Source organism: Perissodus microlepis, chromosome 3, assembly GCF_051167445.1.
Source record: "Perissodus microlepis isolate ML-2025 ecotype Zambia chromosome 3, ASM5116744v1, whole genome shotgun sequence".
NCBI classification, from domain to species: domain Eukaryota; kingdom Metazoa; phylum Chordata; class Actinopteri; order Cichliformes; family Cichlidae; genus Perissodus; species Perissodus microlepis.
In genome coordinates, this window is record NC_140463.1 from 36,548,057 (window position 1) to 36,567,298 (window position 19,242).

The following is a 19,242-nucleotide window of genomic DNA, read 5'->3' on the forward strand; positions in this document are numbered from 1 at the left end:
GAATATGCTCTCTCTTTCTAGTCCATGTCAGTCATCTTACTGCAGCATTTTGGATCAACTGAAGTCTTTTCAGGGAGTTTGTAGAGCGATTTGATAATAATGAACTGCAACAGTCAAGTCTAAAAGTAATAAATGCACAAGCTAGTTTTTCAGCATCACGTTTCTAATTTTAGTGATATTGCAAACATGAATTAAGGCAGTCTTACATATTTGTTTAATATGCGCACTAAGGGACATATCCTTGATAAAAATAACTCCAAGATTCCTCACAGGGGTACAAATGTCTTCATGAACCAACAAAAGAAGCCCAGTTGCTTTCAGCTCAAACACTTAGGACTACCAAGACCTGAATGACTGACATATCAAGAGAAATGTTTTTATTAGTCTTAATAACTTTAATTCTGTGGTATTGGCCAGCTATGTTCAATAATTCAGGTGATGCCACATTCCTCTACATTTAAGATTTAACATTTTTTTAACATTTCTTTTTAAATTATGTGCATAATTGTTTAGTTTTTTAAAACTTAGATGTATGCTCTGTCACTACAATAAAAAAGCGGGATAGAATCAGACTCGGAAAGACGGGAAGGTGAAGGAAGGTCTAGTGGTTATGTGGACAGGGGCCAGCTGGAATGGTGCAGACAGAGTGTATATTTCTTTTCTGCCGCTGAATTATAAGAGACACTCTGAAGAGACAGATGCCATAACAGATACCAAAAACTAGTCTGCTCTGTCAGCAGTCAGCTCCTAAACTTCCTGTGACAGAAATAATTAAGCTGTCTATCAACATCAGAACTAAAACATGGCTTCCTTCATGGCTGGACACGGAAAAAGACGTTTTTTTATTTGCCAGCTCCAACATGCACAGTATTAACTTCACCCAAAATCTCAAATCTACTATTCTTTTGTACTTTTTTGTACAGCTTCCATTAACCCCTCTAAGTTTGTCCAACGCCAGGATAGCAGCCTCCAGTCTTTACGCTAGGCTAACTGCCTCCGGGAATACAATCGAAAGTGGAATTTTGAAGTGGAGAGAAGCTCCCGTGTGAGGTTTTTTAAGAGAGAGCCCGTACAAGGACAGGTGAAAACACGTCTTTTAGCACTACATCGACCAAGGCCCATTCACAGAGCTTCAACAAAGGCTTGAAGGCCAAAAACAAATCATTATTTATGAAGGCAAAGCATAAAATGCATTTCTGAAAGCCGCTGCTCACAAAACCCAAAACAACACAACACAGTGGAGCCATCACATATTGGGTTACTTCACACAAATGGAGATTTAAGATGGCTGCAATCAATACGCACTGACACAGGGTCATTGTTTAAAAGCGTATGAATGCAGGTACTTTAAATGTTAGCAGACAAAAGCCTTGTGAAGGTCAGAAAACAGCTGGCAGTCGATTACCCGCTAAATTGAAAAGCAAAGCAAGTATAAAACATATAATAAACTCCAAGGTAGATATCAACTTTATACGACGTGAACCAGCTTTTTATCGCCAGCAAACCACGTTGGAAGGAGTCGCTTGTGTAAACCATGACGGATCAATGTGTTTCTGAGGTTAAAACAAGTTTAAAAAACTGGCTCACCTTTACATCCACGTGAGCCATGAGGACAGCAAAGTTGGTCAGATGTGTACAGGAGCATGTGGTGTGTGTCCTGTTGGTGCCTAGCAAGCGGCAGTCCTGCGTCGACCAGTAACCAGTCATGGTTCGCTTGCTGTAGCTCCAGAACGAACAGTTGGGGTTGAAGTTCTCCTCAGATTGCTGTTCGGGGGGAAAAGACAGCAAAGGGATTTGAAGTTAATCGCACATTTGCTTGGCTTATTTCTGCTTTACTTTTATTTTCAGAGCAAACATCCTCAAAAAAAGGGTCCAATTTCTCCCCAATGCAATCCATATCCATTGTAAAGTGAATAGCAGGTGTTTTTGCTGTCATAAAGCATCAAGCGGCCCCCTTGCCTGTCATCCATTGTGCTTTTTTGACCTTTCTCTTTAACTTTCACTGCGTGACAGTGAGCTGCCCCACAGCTTAATGGGCACCACTGCTGTCTGTGCCGGGCTCCGGTCCTAATGACGGGCACGCCTCCCTGCCATCTTGCTCGCCATTTCATAAAAGTCACCCACAACACCGAGGCTGAGTAACAGACAAGCACAACAGAACGCAGCTGCTGATAAATAGACACATCAACAGCCTCTTCCTCTTGAGCCCAATTCTTTTGTAGCTACGAAAACAAAGAGCGAGCGTGCACACAGAGACGCACGATATCCTTTCCACAGCGACCCTCAGCTTCCAAGGTTAAACGCGTCTGCGTTCTTGCTGGAGATGCTGGGCGATGCTGCAGCTTTTCATAGTTTCACACGCTGCAGGGTGATTAGTCTAATAACGTTTATCCTCTGCGAATGTAAATTTGCCGCAGATTTAGTTTACCCTTCACACACCCAAACCCTGCGTTAAATATTACACGGAGAGGAGGTAGGATGACCCTCTGTCCCATTAATGGCTTTAATTGGTCCCATTAAGTGGCGAGGCAAGGAAGCGAAACCATAACTAGAGGACACATCATCATCTCAGACGACCAGTCATCCAAAACCGCATGGTTTAGATGTTAATTTTCAAGGGCAAAGTTGAGCTAGATTCAACTTAGCGGAGCTATAACACAAGTACCTTGGATTTAGTATGGAAGCCTAATATAGAAGTAATGTAATGCCTACACTATACAGTGGCTGGATTCAGTTTACATAAAGCTGCTATGTACCTCAAGTTGTTTCACACAGTGGATGGACTGTAGCTGTACTAAGGCCCATATAAATACACCAATACCTAATGCTGTGCTGGTTCCCATTTTACTCCCAGAACAGCCCTGACCAGTCGAGACATGGACTCCATGAGACCCCTGAAGCTTTGCTGTGGTATTTGGCACAAAGATGTTAACAATAAATCCTGCAAGGTGCGAAGTGGAACATCTGTGGATCCGACTCCTTCGTCCAGCACATCCCAAAGATGCTCAATTGGACCGAGATCTGCAGAATTTGGAGGCAAAGTCAACACCTCAAACTCGTTGTTGTGCTCCTCAAATTATACCTGAACCATTTCTGCTTTCTGGTATTATCCTGCTAAAAGAGGCCACTATCAGGGAATACAGTTTTTATGAAAGGGTGCACATGATCCGCAACAGTGCTTAGGTAGGTGGTGTCAAAGTAACATCTGCATTAACGGCAGGACCCGAGGTTTGAAGCATCACATTGCATAATGCATCCTGGTGTCAGGTGTTCCTCAGGTAAGCAACACACACGATTCAACATAGCAGGACACCTTCCACTGCATCCAGTTCTTATGCTCACGTGACCATTGTTGATGGTTTTGGTGGTGAACAGAGGTCAGCACGGGCACCCTGACTGGTCTACAGCTCTGCAGCCCCCTACACTTCCCTGGAGCCCTTTTTGATAGATAATCCCCACTGCAGACTGGTGCCGGCCATCACAGTTTGGTCCTTGTCAAACTCCCTCAAATGTTTACAGTTGACCATTTTTTCTGCTGCTAACACATCAACACTGAGGACAAAATGTTCACTTGCTAATATATACCCTAATATATATAATACCCTAATATATCCCACCCAGAGCAAGAGCAATCCAAGAACAGACATATGGAGTTGTAAATGAGCAGAGTAGTACTCACATATCACAGTGTTTACAGTTTTATCACACCAGAAAATAATAAGCAAATAGAGACCCGTTAAACGAAGAGCTCATTCAGCAGCACCTCTGTTTGGTTTACAAGAACAGGGAGCTCTCGATTTGATGCAGCAGTCAATACTATATATAATAATGCAACCAATCAAATTTAATTAACGGAGGAAGACGAGATTATAATCACGACTATCATGCGATTAACTGTACAGCCCCTCATGAGGACGAGATTTGCTTTAAAAATAAATCTTTTTATTTTGGCGAGGGCACATTTACGTGAGGAAAAGACGAGGCGGCTCTCTTGGCACACTGCAGGACTACAAGCAGGAGAAGCTTTTCCAAAAGGGCACTTTTTATTGAAATGACTTGATCTGAGCTAGAAAAGGGTATAAAAAGCGCCAGTACCCTAACATTAGAGCAACAGTAAAATTAGTGAATCTACAGTCCAAATTCCAAATTACACTTAAGGCAGGTGAGTCAGAGCAATAACTGCGCTGACATTGCCCCCCTGACATTTCCCCACCACTTAATTTTTGACTTCCATAAGCTATCGTCCCTTTCTCTTATTCCCTCCCTCCCTCTGCGCTCTGGATCCTTTTCCTTTTTTTTCTGCTGTTGTAGCTTTCTTCCAGGTCCCTCCCACACGCGAGACCTGCCGCAATTCTCCTATGGTTGCTCAACATCTCCGGTAATAGCTGAAGGCGCTGTTTGCAGACAAAACAGGGATATTTTGAGGGTAGCAGAGTGTGGAGAAGATAATGGAGTCAAGAGGGAAAAGTCACGACTCCCCACAATGACTAAGCAGCCTCCATCGAGGCCGAATATGACTGATATTTGTTCAGAAGATCAGGTTGCTGTTCAAACTAATAAACAACAAGGCGTTCTTGCCATCACCCTGTGAGCAACGTTGTTTTCCACAATTTAATTTCCCACGCCTTTCCTTGAATAAAACTTGTTCACATTCGCTTAATTTTCCCAGGTTTGTGATGGGATTTGTACGTTTTGTTACGCTTCGGTGATAGAGGAAATCGTGATGACAGGTGCTATCAAGAAAGTGAATGTGCGAGCGCATTTTTTTGTACGTGAATGAAAAAATCAGACGCACTGACATGAAAGTCAAACCCATCTCTCGGATACACAAACATGCAGACGCACAGAATTACCTGCAGATGTCTGATGGTGAAAATGACCGGGTCAGAGAGGTAGACTTTGTTAGAGTCCTTGTTGATGGCGGCTGTGATGACCGGCGAGTTGACGATCACAGAGTAGTTGGTGGCCAGGGCTTCGCTGCCCAGCTTCATGCTGGCGTTCTCAGTTGAAAGATAGACCCCGATGTGCTTGTACAGGACGAACGCTATTCGGATTTCACCTGCAAGAGGACAGTTATGAACAGTTTCACACTAATTAAAGAATGCACAGCATGGGGTATCACTTCATTTCAAAATAGACCTTTGACACACACACACACACACACACACACTCTGCTCTGGAGAAACACCAGCTTCAAGGATCTTCTTTATCTTCTTCTTTCCACAGCAGGTGATTCACCTCCGTGTGTCTACCCTATCCTTAGCATCCTCTTCTATCATACTAACCCTCTACAAGGCCTCCTTAACTAATTCCAAAAACCTCATCTGTGGTCCTGCCTGGAAGCTCCATATCATAATAAGACTGATTATGACGTCAAGTACAAGAGACAAAGTAAAATCCCAGGTGTTCATGATATGAGTAGGCAAAATTAAATTTTTATATTCTGTTCCTACACTGTTACCAATACTTTTTAATTCTTGACTTTTTGAAAAATCTTTACTGTACTTTACAAAAAAATGACAAAAAATTCAATCTTCTCTCCTCTTCGTCACGTAATTTTTTTTGAAGCATTTCCCAAAAACAAAATTGATCTGACTCAACAGAGAAGTACTGGCCAATGGCATCCTTATCACCAGCATCAGTATCAGTCAACAGGGTCGATATCAATATCGGTCAACTGATAGTGATATAACCTAATTCCTTTAATCTATTCACAGCTACAGCCTACAGATGGATGTCTGTGCTTATATTCAATTAGAATCCGGTCGTTAAGTCTGACGTCACTAGCCGTGTCTGGGCCTGAACTCCGCTGCAGGTCCATATATCAAACGATCACTATGGCATTACTGAGAGTTGAAAAACTGTCTAAAGTCTTTCATCTTTAATAAAATGATCAGCGTTCTGCTCTACCAGGTGTAACAATTGAGTGTAACATCCAGGCATCCATGAAAACAGAATTTATGACATTTAACGGAGTTAGAAGTTAGCAGGAAGTTAGCTCGCTAGCTTCTATCTAAATACAATATAGCATGTCCTGGCTGCGGGGTTTTGGAAACAAATTAAAACGTACATCTCTGTTATCACTTCCAACATAAATGAAGACAGAAAACTAAACAGCAGTGACGTTTGTAGGGTTACTGAAGTTTGGCTAGCTGGTATATAATGATGTGCTACGTGACCGCTAGCGACACAGCTATGTTAGCATAATATAAACAAGCTAACTTTTTTTCCACTTGATAAAAGTTAACGTGAGTGTTCTCAGTGGTCAGGAACAAATGTAAACGCATGGTAGGATGCTGTAAAAGGACCAAACTTCAGCCAGGAGAACAACTGAGATAATCCATCCACAATACGAGGTTAGTCATTCATATACTGCTGCATGGGCTGGGCTGTAGTTACATCCTAAGGTTTTAAAAACTGAGCTTAAATAAATGATTAGCGGTAATAAAAGCCAAGGGAGGTCAACAGTGATCACTGACTGTTTTAGGAGCTTTTTGAGATTAAATAGAAGAAAATACAAAACATTAAACATGTTAACAACACAAAAGCCATATTAAACGCAGACTACTTTAGGCCCGGAAGTAGGATTTGTCACGTCATCACTTAAGGACCGGATACAGAGGCTCAAAGAGGAAACATCACCTGGCGTCAGTTTTAGAAAAGAATTTCTTTGCTCACGGGACATCTTCATGTTGGCATTGAACTATAGTTTCTTTATTTCTTTCTTCTTTTTTCCCTAGCTGGCCGTCAGGAGGACAGGTCGCCCGAAGCCAATACGTCGCAGTGGGTGCCGTAGGGTTTCCATCTTGGTCAACGATGCACTTCCAGGCCTTGTGATATCTGGCCTTGACCTTTGCTTGCTCGAGGATGAGACGTCGTTGTTTAAGATCATCTTCAATTTGCTTGATCCAAGTCTTCTTGGGCGCATCACTCTTGATTCTGCTGCTACAGCAGAAGGCGATATGGCAGGCGATGGTTACTCATGCGGCAGATGAAGTCGTCACTTCTGGATCAGCTCTTCCATCGAGGGCTGCTGGTGACATTGACTACATATCACGCTGTTGCTGAGACGGTCACCGAGCGACACTCTGAGAATCTGATGCAAACAGCACATTTGGAAGACCTCGAGCTTGTTGAGGTCGTGCTTGATTATGACCCAGGTCTCGGATCCATAGAGAAGAATGGGCAATACCAGTGTGTAGTACAGGCGGATTTAGTGATGAGGGTGACGTTTGTCTTCTTCCAGATGCACCATTGGAGGGAGGCGAAAGCCGCCGCCGCTGCCGCCGCCGCTGCCGCCGCCGCCGCCGCTGCCGCTGCCGCCACTTGAACAATTCTTGAGTGTACTTCCGCCGTTGATGCCACTTTCTTTTCTTGCACCAGAGAGCCGAGGTATCTGAACTATAGTTTAAAATGGTTTATACTCAATGTTTTTTAGATTGTGTCCACAAACCTAGGGTGCAGTACTTACATAATGTGAAAACAATGCACATGATAATCTGTCATGTTATTTATACCGCTCACACAGCACACTCAAATTAGAAAAATGCTAAAAGTGATAACGAATGGACCCACTCACTAAACAAAGCTTCTTAAATCTAAAGTCAGAGCAGCACATAATACAGACAACAGACAGAGCTACAAATATGGCTGCACACGAGGCAGAAAAGCAGAAATCATTCAGAAATCATCAGACTTAAATAAAAAAAACAGACTCCTATTGGCACTGACAAAGGCAACCATTTTTCTTGTTAATCATTTCCTCCTTTTTCCTCTCCCCATTGCCTCCTGCTGTCTCACTTTTGTGCATTCAAAGTTCCCTCCCGCCGTGTCTGAGATCACTCACTCTGATGAAAAGAAAACAATTTGGGTGCTATGGAACTGCATATCGGGGAAATATTCGCCACCCTGCTATAATGATCCGCCTGGGCACGGCTGGACATGGACTTAGTCATCCAGCACAGACACGGGGACGCAGCTTGAGTCGATTCTGATTTGCATGAGCTGATAATAAAAGTCTAAAAATGGGGCGACACTGCTCCCAAAGATATCTATGTATAGAGTCTAACTGCCTCATTTACAGTTTAGTGGCAGAGCTTGAATGTAACTAATTCAACAGCCAGGGTCTTATTCAGAGGCTGCAGAAAGATCTAAGCGCTTTATATGCAGACCAACAAAGGACTGGGGTAGCAAAGCGAAAGTTATTCACCAGCATCTGTGATAAAATTCCTCCAAAACCAATGGAGGCCCATGCAATGACACAAGTGGAAGAAGCAAAAAAGAAAAGACGACAAACAGCAAAAGAAGTTTTGATTAATTACAGCAGCTCTCGTAAGCCAAGTAACATAACAATATTTCTATTGTAGCAAAGTTGAAACTTTTCTCTTAAATTTATCATAACCCCGAATAATAAAACACAGAGTGAAGGCGCGCATGAGCCATGATTGCACTTCAAACCCACAATACGGGAGCAATAAAAGCAAATTCAAAAGGTCGAACTTCTTACCGTTTCTTCCGTGCTGCTTCAGTGTGTTCGCTGAGAGGTGGATAGAGTTGCCTTGTCCTCCGGATTGTGGGAACTTCAGATCAGGCAAATTCCCATCTGTGCTCATTCTCGCTACCTCCAGCTCTGCACAAAACAGAACAAACCCAAGCAAGCAAACAACATTAAGCAATCAATAGAGGGCTACAGCAACCGCTTTGGACACTGGGGTCCTGTCTCTCAGCTAAGAATTTAGTTAGAGTATCGAGTACATGGAAAGTATTTTGCAGACTGGCTGAGTCTGACTCACTTCTTTTACAACATTAATAAAAAAATCTCAGAGTTATAGCCTTGACAGAGAGCTGGATGTTCTTTTCCCCAATTCAAACCAAGCTGACTTTACTTATTTTTTTGACTTTTCTATGACTTCCATGACTGGTTTACAAAATGGCTCCTGGGAAGAACAACAACAAGCAACTGACTGAATCACTGTATCAAATTTTTGTTTTTCCAAGCCCGTAAATAAGCATGCAGAGCAGTACCCAAAAGTTTGGGAACACTTTGAAAAGTCTTAATAAAATATGTACACAGTCAAACAATCACTGCTTTATTTCAATGGCATGTTGTATTATCTAATGCAATTTTTTCATTTTAATTGATGACATGAGCAAAGATGGTTAAAGAAGCAATAAACTTGGCTTGAGTTTGAAGCACTAGTCCCAGAAAAAGATAAACACCAGGGTTTGCAACTCCCTTCATGGATAACCGTCATTAAGTCTGACGTCATTAGCCATTTCCGGGTCCAACCTCAACCTCTGCTTCAGGTCCCAAAGTAAAATGTACACTGCAGCATCACAGACAGTCACTGGCTAAATTATTTCATCTGTAATAAAATGATCAATGTGGCTGCAACAATTAAGTTTAAAATCCAGGCATCCATGAAAACAGAGTTTATTAACTTTAACAGAGTTAGAAGTTAGCCGGAAGTTAGCTCGCTAGTTCCCACCTAAACATGATATAGCATGTTCTGACCGAGAGATTTCTGAAAAAATTAAAACGTACAGCTCTGCTATCACTTCCAACATAACTGAAGACAGAAAAGTAAACAGCAATGACATTTGTAGGGTTACTGAAGTTGGATTAGCTGTATATAATGATGTGCTATGTGGTGGCTAGCTAAACAGCTATGGTTAGCATAACATAAACACAGTGAAGCTGGAGGATGAACGCTAACTTTTTAATGTGAGGGTTCCTGATAGTTTGGGACAGATGCAATTACATGACAGGATCCTGTAAACGGACTGAACTTCAGTCAGGAGAACAATTGAGATAATCCATCCACAATATAAGCTTAGTCATTAACATACGGCTGCATGGGCTGGGCTGTAGTTATCGTAAGGTTTTAAAAACTGAGTTTAAAATGAACAGTGACAATAAAAACCGAGAGAGGCCAACAGTGATCACTGACTTTGTAGGGGCTTGTTGAGATTTCATAGAACAAGATACAAAGCAATAAAACACGTTAAAAAGACAACAGCATTAATAAACGCAGAGTAGTTTCGACCCGGAAACAGGGTTCATACGTCATCACCTAAACACCGGATAGGACAAACTGATCAGCCTCTTTAATTCGTGAAAATACGTCTGGCCTCGTCAACAAGCTACTCCCAATTTATATTTAGGGAAGCCAGATTGCACTGGATAGTGGAGGGAGTAGCAGACAATGCTGCAGGAAATCATCAGTTTTTCAGCTATTTTCCAAAAGAAAGTCATTTTTTAGAGCTGCATTTTGACGCTATTATTAGCTGATGTTCTGGAAACTCAACTAGAAAGATCTATTGCTTCTTTAATCAGCACCAAAGTTTCAAACTATGCTAACATAACAAAGTTTCCTCTGATGATCAATCAAACTTTTCACACGATAAGCTCACATTAGGTAATAACATGTCCCATTCGTGATGGTAACAGATATTAGATTCAAAATCATAAGTCATCCAAATCCATTCATTAGATGGTCGTTTACAACTCTCATCAGTTTTTATGCTTCATAGGTACACGAAGGAAAGCTGTTTTTCAAAAGCCAGAATTTTAGAGCAGTAGAGTAATTATGCTTTGTATATTACTGTACCTACACCAAGCAACAACACAAGCCTGGGTAAGAAATTTGTTATTGATTATGACTGATGGAATATTTAAACTGTAGTCAGAAAATCTTACAGCTAACAGCTAGAGCAGATGCTAGCAAACTGCAAAGAAATCTCCAATTGCTATATTGATTCCAAAAAGCATTCATCGTGTAGCAGCTGGTTTTATTAATCACTGCATCGCCAAAGAGCTCTAAATACACCACATCCTCTCTTGATTCACTCAGCATTGACAGAAGAAGTTATCTGTTGCGACTGTGTACAGTTTACACATGGCAATGTTGTTTTTCCCCTAAACTGTAACAACAAAGGCTGTCTTTGCTTTATTAAAAAAAAAAAGACACCTTCATTCTGAGGAATCTTTTTCTCTTGAAGAGCACAGAGAGTGAACGATGCAAGGAGAAAATAAAGACCGACGGGACAAGACAAGCTCGCTTCTGCAGCAGTTCAACAGCTGTTGTGTCTGAAGCGAGCGCCGAGCTCCTAATTTATGGTTCAAAGACTCTGGTGTCACGCAGCAGAGGAAAATGAGCTGCTGATAGGAGCCTGGCTCAAATAAAAATCTCGTTCCATCAACGTTATTACGGCATGATACAATTCAATTTAATAAAGCAGTCTCGTGTGCTCCTCTCTTAAGTACAGGTGACCTGTATGAAGTCTAGGCATTCCTAAATGTCAAATTAACTCCCAGAGCGCTGAGATGAGTCTGCTGATACACAGCTCAGTAGAAATACAGAAAAGAAGTTACACAAATGCACATTTCTAAATGTGCGGTGTGGATTAATAGAGGCTGTGGGTGTAAGTAAACAATGCTGACGTTTATGTAAGAGATTACAGTTTTAGCCACGATTGTGCAGCTCTTGTAAAGAAATGTCACTGCAAATGTGTAAAATCTGGTATAAGCTGAAGAAACAGTCACGGAAATGGTATTAATAGGTTATACTGTAATCTAGACACCTACAGACTTCCATGAGATGGAAAAACAATGGGACAGTCCAACAAGCAGTGACCAGCTTACAGTAAAAACCGAAACCACTGGAAAACAGCAAATGAAAAGCTGTAAGACCCTACGTCTTCTTCTTAATCCTTATAAAAAAAAAACTGGCACTCACCAGAGCCACCCCTCAGCATCCTTGTAGATGCACCTGTGGTATAAAGGTCAAAATCCTAGGTGTTTTCCAGAAAAGTTGACCTCTAACCTTGAGGTCAAGGTCACCAGGATTCAATTTGAAAATCCTAAGTGACCACATTTTTAAGTTATCGCATTCACAAGATTGCCTTGACCTCTGACCTCTCATGTAAAAACAAAAAAGACACTGTGGATAAAAGATGGCCAATGAGATGAATTCTTTCTAACGGCCAGCAGGGGGTGGCTACTCTGGTTTCAAAAAGTATGTCCAAATGCATAGAAGTGTGTGAAAAATATAATCTTAGGAAACATTTCTTTTTCGTTGAGTGTCTTTTTTGTTTTTTTTAATTAAAGTATAATGTTTATTTTGTAAATTGTAGTCCGATTTAAACTGAAAATGGATAGAAAAAAAGAGACACTTTTAGGCTGCGTCCACTTTGATTGACAAAGTGCTACCACATGAGCGTGCAATGGTAAATGGATTGGTGCTCAAATAGGACTTTTTAAAGTTGTACTACAGACACTTTCATCCAGCCCTTTATCAGCGCCTTTCTACTCACTTCAGCACTCAAATTGCCTTCCACTACAAGTCCCATTCACCCATTCATACATGCATTCATACTTTTATCTACTTCGAAGTGCTTTCTTACCTTCATACACAAACAAACACTCTCACACTCTGATGGATGCTTCAAGGGCAACTTGAGGTTCGGTATCTTGCCCAGGGGTACTCCAGCATGCGGACTGGAGGAGTCAATGATCAATCCACTGACCTTCCAATTAGTAGCCAACCCGCTCTACCTGCTGAGCCTCAGCCGGCAGTCAGACACCTAACCAGTGATGTTTGGCTCAAAGACAAAAAGATGGCGGTTGCCAGCTTAGTACGGATTTCTTTGACTTACATGTCTCTGCTACGTTTTTTTTATGCTTTCTAACGATGGCGACATGATCAGTTTGAGGAATGAGTTCTGAAAAATAGTAACAATCACGTCTTTTTTTTCCTAGCCTTTATTGATAGGATAGTCAGGAGAACAGTAACGCAGGGGCCGAGTGGGAGAACGACACGCAGATAATGACCCGAACCCAGGCCTCTGCAACAGCCTTTCCACTTACAGGTCGCCTTCTCGAGTAAGTGAGCCACACCAGTTCACCCAAAACACCTTTTGAATGAGGTGACTGCCGGCTACGATCAGTCCAGACATCCGCTGCCAGCTAAATGCCACTCAATTATAATGCGACTCGCCAGGAGTGGCAGCCTATCCAGAGTTCTACTTGAACTAGCAGGCAGATTAGTCTGTAGTGGAGAATCTCAACTTGAAACAAAAATTGATTCATTGTAAGAAAAAGAAACTTAATTAAGGCTGATAAGGCATTCAGCTGATGATCTCACGTCAGCGGACTGTGACACCTCTGACTTTGATAAAGGTTACAGCCAACAGGAAGCTACGAAGAGGCCACATTTAATCCTGCCTTTGGATCTGTTCTCATACCAGGGTTTCCCATAAAAAAAATCTTTTGTATTAGCATTCTCCTGCGCTTTTGTAAAGGCCAGGGGTTTTTGATACATTCCTATTCAACTTAGCTAAGACAATACCCCAGATAGCTTACCGTTCCCTGGATTCCAAGAGGCTGCCTTCTGAATAAAGGAAGCATTTTTCCGTCTCCCTCCCTCTCTCCCTCTCCCTGTCTTTCTTTTCCCCTGTGCGGTTGTGTAAAAGAGCTTACGACGGGCTTTAGGGAATTTCTTTGATGCCATAGGAGTTGTTGGACCCCGAAGGCTATACCTTCAAAGCTGGTTTAAATAACACGCTAATCGGCAGAAATCTGTTCACAAGATTATCACGCAGAGAGCGGAGCGCGCGCTCTCTCGCAGACAAAAGCTCGAGACGAGCACACACAGCGTGACGCGTAAACACAAACACAGACACAATGACTGCAGAAATATCCTTCTTTGAAAGCGCACAGAATAGATCTCATTATCAGCTTGAGCCTAAAATTATAGCAAGGCTTTTTAAAAAGGGTTCGAGATTCGCTTTAAAGTGAGAGAACCAGGTCGGCCTGACGCTGAACGGACGTCTCCAGGTGTCTTAAGTGCAGTGCACCTGCTCACACACACACACACTCTTAATGTCACATGCAAGGCAAAGTGAGGGATAAGTAATTAGCTGTTGTAGTGATTACAAATGTTTGGAAGGGCCCCCTTGTCCTCATTTAACTACCCTGCATGGCATGAGGGATTGCAGAAGCCGACTGGCTGGGTAAAAAGAAAAAAAAAAAGCCCAGCAAACAGAGAGATAAGGCCCAGTAAACATGTCACCAGCACATAATTAACCAGACTACCACAGTGTGCTATAAAATCTCACTCGAGTTTTGCAGGCATCGTTTCATCCCCCCTTCTCCAAACGAGCCCAGAATCTCCTTAATACCCAGATGAATTGTGTGCCAGATACAATAAAACCCATTTTATTAATTCTCCTTACGCTCGCCTCCTTTTAAGCCAGCAGACCTATATTTTTAGGTTGCCATGGCAGCAGGAACTTTGGGGGGGGGGGGGGGGGGGTTGAGGGGGGATGGGATAAAAATCCAATGTCTTCAGAGAATAGGGCGATACATCATGGCATTATTTTTGCCCCGCTAGCTCCAATTATTTAAGTTTTACATGGTTCTCGATGTAAGCTGCAAAAAAAAGAAAGTCCCAGCGACGGATGCATCCAGTTTGGAATTTCCCCAACAGGGACAACCGTAATGACACAACTTCTATTATCTGAGCTCGCTTGGTATTTATACACTGAATAATGAGCACCGATCCCTGATCTGCAGCACCAGTGGTTAATTCCTGCTAATAACTGACACGAATATAAACACAAGCATTAGAGATAATTGTCAGTTTACAGCCGGCTGCCATCAGCTATAAGCAGCCCTGCCAGATTTCACCTCCTGCAAGACAGAGAGCATTACTCCAGTGACCTTCACACTTGATCCAATGCCTCAAAAGCTCTGCTGTCAGCGTGAGGGGATCAATAGCTGCGTGGTGAACTTCGTGTGCCTGTGCAACAAGCAAGATCTGCCAAGGCTCTTTAGGCACGTGAGAGAAAAATACTGGGGAAAAACAAACGATATCAAATAAAAATGCAACGACAGAAACGAACGCTCGGCTCTTTAAACTCATCTTATGATTGTCTGTCATAATTGGAAAATGCAGTGTCTTCCAGATGAGCTAATAATCTGTTTCCCAGCAGCTTGAGAACATAATTCTATCCAAGCTGGTTCACTCAAACAAACAAAGACCGCCAAATTAAATGTAATGTGCTCGCTGGCATTCAATTTTACATCCATCCACTCATCCATATATCCATCCACTAATTCATCCATCTATCATCCATCCATCCACATCCACATCCACATCCACATCCACATCCACTCATTCATCCATCCATCCACTCATCCATCTATCCACTCATCTATCCATCCACTAATACAGCCATCCACCCACTAATTCATCCATCTATCCAACCAATCCATCCATCCATCCACATCCACCCATTCATCCATCCACCCTAAAAAAGAAAGCAAAGAGAAATCCATCCATGAGGTTTTCCCTCATTCAAGCATTTAGGTAACTTCAAATAATTAATGTGTATTTTTAACTTGGTAAACAACCTTTTTTGTTTAATGACTACAGCCACTATATTAAACACATTACCATTGCTTAATGATCATTAGAAAAGGAGCCGATAAAATGGTAAATATACCGTATACTTTCAAAGGAATGCATTAGTCAGTGTGTTGTAAACTGGCACTCTCTTTCTTACAAATCATCTGATTTTGCATACATGTACGTGTTTTATTCTGCTTTTTTTTTTTTTTACATGACAACATGCAAACTGCAAGCGTGGCTGTGCATACTTACGGATGTTGTCGGTGTTCTCTTGCACGATGTCCGTCTTGAGCAGGTTATCAGCCAGGACGAAGGCCCCCTGCTCGACCGTGTCCAGCAGCATGGTGGCGGCCCTCAGCTGTTCGCCTGTGCTCAGCTCCCTCCAAGCCGCCTGGGCCTGCGGCTGTAGCAAATTGTTGACGGTCTCCACCATGGCCTAGGGAGTTCAAATCATTGATTTAGTGAGAGGAAGCTAAGCTGGCCTGGGACTGCGGCAGCTTGACGTGGCGATGTGGTAAATGGTTTGAGTGAAGGAAGATCAAAGGGAGCTGAGCACTGAGAAACAAATCGCACAATCCTGTGGGACTGTGCGAGGAAGAAGCGTGGAGAGTTTCTTTTTTCACCCCTTCCTCTTTTTCATTTTAGCTTAAATTTCATAATAATTTTTATATTGAGCAATTTCACGAGTCTATTTCCCATTCACTTAAAAGTTATGCTTTTAGACATGGATCATTGACCTGCAGCAGCGACACCTGAATCTGTAATGACAATGGATGTTGCTCTCTTGTGTTTTTGCTGCTGTTTGCTTTTATCTACAGGGAGAAAAAAAATAATCATGTAAATGAATCAGAGTCAGTGCTCACAAGTCCAGAGACCAACTCTTACATGACTTGAGGCAACGGTCTTTAATTGGTGTGATAAATGTTCTTCCATGCAGACAATCCCAATGCACAAACGCACTACAAAATAAATGGATAAATAAATTTTATAAAAATGAATAATTATAACACAACAATTTTCAAGAGATGTAAAAGATCTTTGCTAGCAGCAGCAGCTATCTGCAGCCATTCGAATCGGATCTTCTCTGCATATTAATGCCGTCGAAGGACTAATATGCCATCTTTAATCTCCCCGCAACAATGCCGGAGCGGGTAAGCAAGGAGGAAACAAGAACATCCTCCAGACAAGATGAAAAATTAAGAGCCATTAAAGATTTAAAAATGCCAATGGCAAGATTTAAGAATGGAATACTAATTGGTCAAGCAAGGCAATTCATTCCTGGTACCAGTGCTCCGAAAGAGCTAAAAGAGCCTGACCGCCGCTGGGACAAAAAAAGAAGCTATTTCTAAGCCATTACAGTGCAGTAGGTGGCTAATAATGCTAGTAATAGTCACTTTTCCGGGCTTCATCATGAAAATCACAGATTTAATTCAGTTCTTTTAAAAAAAGGTCAAATTTGGATTCCCTCTTTACACTTCTTTAAAAGCAATTGTGACAGTTTGTGCAATTGTGACATCCCGAAAGTGGAAGTGAAGGTGCACGTGAACGTTGGTAATGCCACACCACAGAACGCCCTCTGTGAACCTCGCTTTTATAGTCTTTTTTGATCAATGGATTTATGAAGGGGAATAAGAGCTTTAGTACGACTCCACAACAGCATGGGGATGAAGCTAAAGGCGATAAGAGGAGCCATGTGCTCGAGTGTATTAAAAGCATTCCTCATAAAAAAAAGGTGGGGGTGGGGGTTTCAGTCACGTGGAATAAATCTAATAGCTCCCCCAGCCTCGGATACTTTATAATTTTAACTTTATGTTTGTCTCCAGCCACCGTGATAGCAAGAGGAGTCAGAGCACTGATTGGGAATTTCAAATAGCACCAGCTGGCTGTTCCCCATTCAAAACATACCCTGTACACATTAATCCGCCCACACACAGTCACAGACACACACAGCACTCAGAGGCTGACGCAAGAGAGAGCACACACCTCTGCACCTGTTAGTATACAGGAACATACACAAAGTCGGTGGCAGGCACATACGCCGACTGCAAGCCGTGCCGGGTAATACAGCCACACACACACACACACACACACACACACACACACATGCACAAGCAGTGCACCAACTTTGATGTAATTATTCATTATCTGCAGCCAATCTCCAATCACACCTTCTGACATTCAGCTAGAGGCAAAGGTTGATTCACTCTCAATTAAGGAGCTCTCTTTCTTCAGGCACTGACATTTTTTTCCCCTTCTTTGTTCCCTCCTGCAAGATTTTCTTTCAGCACTTCTTAAAACACTGAAATAATGGTTCTTCGGGGGGGAACGATTGATGGACTCGCAGACGAGGTCGTCTCGCTTTTTTTCCTCCACATGCACAATAGATGCAAAAGGAGAACAAGGTGGCAGACCAGTCCAATCCTGGGGCTGGGTCAGAAAACGTGACGTCCGAAATTAATATTGGAATAAAGGATCAGCTCTCACACTGGTCCTTCAGGCATTTATTAGATCAGCTAAAAGAAAAGCACTAAAGCTGACATTGATGCACGCCGCGTCATTTGGATGCAACAGATTAACCAAACCACTGTGACACAAATTACTCATTACTGTTATTAATATGTATAGAGCATGCAAATCTTTAAACCAGAGAATGATATTATGACACAAACACTATAGGATATTGTCACTGTGTTGGACTGACAGTATATGCTAGACCTGATAAGACCTGAAATTGAGCATGCGGTTCCAATATGGCATTACATTGTAATGCAAAAATGTTTTCTTCAGTGTTTATAATAACCGGCAGCCGGGCTGGTTTATGATGAAGAAGCTACAGACAAATTGTGTTGGAAGGAAAATCCAAGGCAAACTTTATCCTTCTGCACTGAAACTCCCATTATCATAATACTTTTTGTGCTCATTTCAGGCCTGTGTTTTGTAAAATAATTTGCAACAATTTTGACGGCCGAAATAATTTCAGATAAAGGTCACAGCGAAGGAAAAATAGCTTCTGTGCCAATACACTGTGTCACCCCGTGTTCATCTATTCATACACTGCAGCAATGAATGAGCACTTTCTTTTAGGGCCTTAAACAATCTGCAATTTAAAGGCTGAACATGTTGCCGAAATGTCAGATATTTAGTCAAGCAGTATATGGATATACTTTTATTAGATTTCTTGTAGGTAAAGTCATGTGATTGTATGCACTTCTGTGAAAAAATAAGTACATCCTTGTAACCAAGTGCTGCTAACCAAATGTACTTAAGTAGCAGATCGTCTGGTTTGGAGCATTCAGCTGTGTATTAACACAATGCCACAATCTTCCCAGGAGTGGACATCTGCAATGCAAGGCTAAGGGAAACTCTAGAAAACCCCAAGAGCAACATGTCAGACTCTACAGAGCTCAGTTAGCATGTTAAAAGTTCAAGTTCATGGCAGCCAAGTTTGGTTGGGAGGGTTAAACAACATGGCAGCATGGCTTAGCTTTGCAAAGCTGCGTCTGAACAAACAAAAAGACTTCTGTAACTTTGGGCAGATGAGACCCAATTTGAGGTGTTTGACCATGATGTAGAGCAGCGGTCCCCAACTTTTTTTGCACCACGGACCGGTTTATGTCCGACAATATTTTCACGGACCGACCTGTAAGGTGTTGCGGATAAATACAACAAAATTAAACCAGTACCTGTAACAAAAAAAGAAGATTGATTCATAACACACGGGACAAGACCCAGGGAAACCGAGTTAACGATAAAAATGATTTTAAAAAAATAACACTAAAAACCGATAAAACCCCTGAAAACCATGAATTTCAAACCCGAGCCTCAACTC

General features: G+C 42.0%; 1 protein-coding gene across 7 annotated transcripts in view; it reads right to left on the minus strand.

Moving 5' to 3' along the window:
- The window catches only part of LOC146391372 (adhesion G protein-coupled receptor L3), a 253,907-nt gene that overhangs the window by 50,872 nt on the left and 183,793 nt on the right, over positions 1 to 19,242 (minus strand). For all 7 annotated transcript variants that reach the window (XM_084924260.1, XM_084924263.1, XM_084924262.1 and 4 more), the window contains 4 exons: positions 15,666 to 15,849; positions 8,507 to 8,629; positions 4,854 to 5,059; positions 1,588 to 1,764 (listed from right to left, as the gene is read on the minus strand). In XM_084924260.1, coding sequence (XP_084780386.1) covers positions 1,588 to 1,764; positions 4,854 to 5,059; positions 8,507 to 8,629; positions 15,666 to 15,849 — 690 coding nt within the window. The remainder of the gene's footprint in view (positions 1 to 1,587; positions 1,765 to 4,853; positions 5,060 to 8,506; positions 8,630 to 15,665; positions 15,850 to 19,242) is intronic.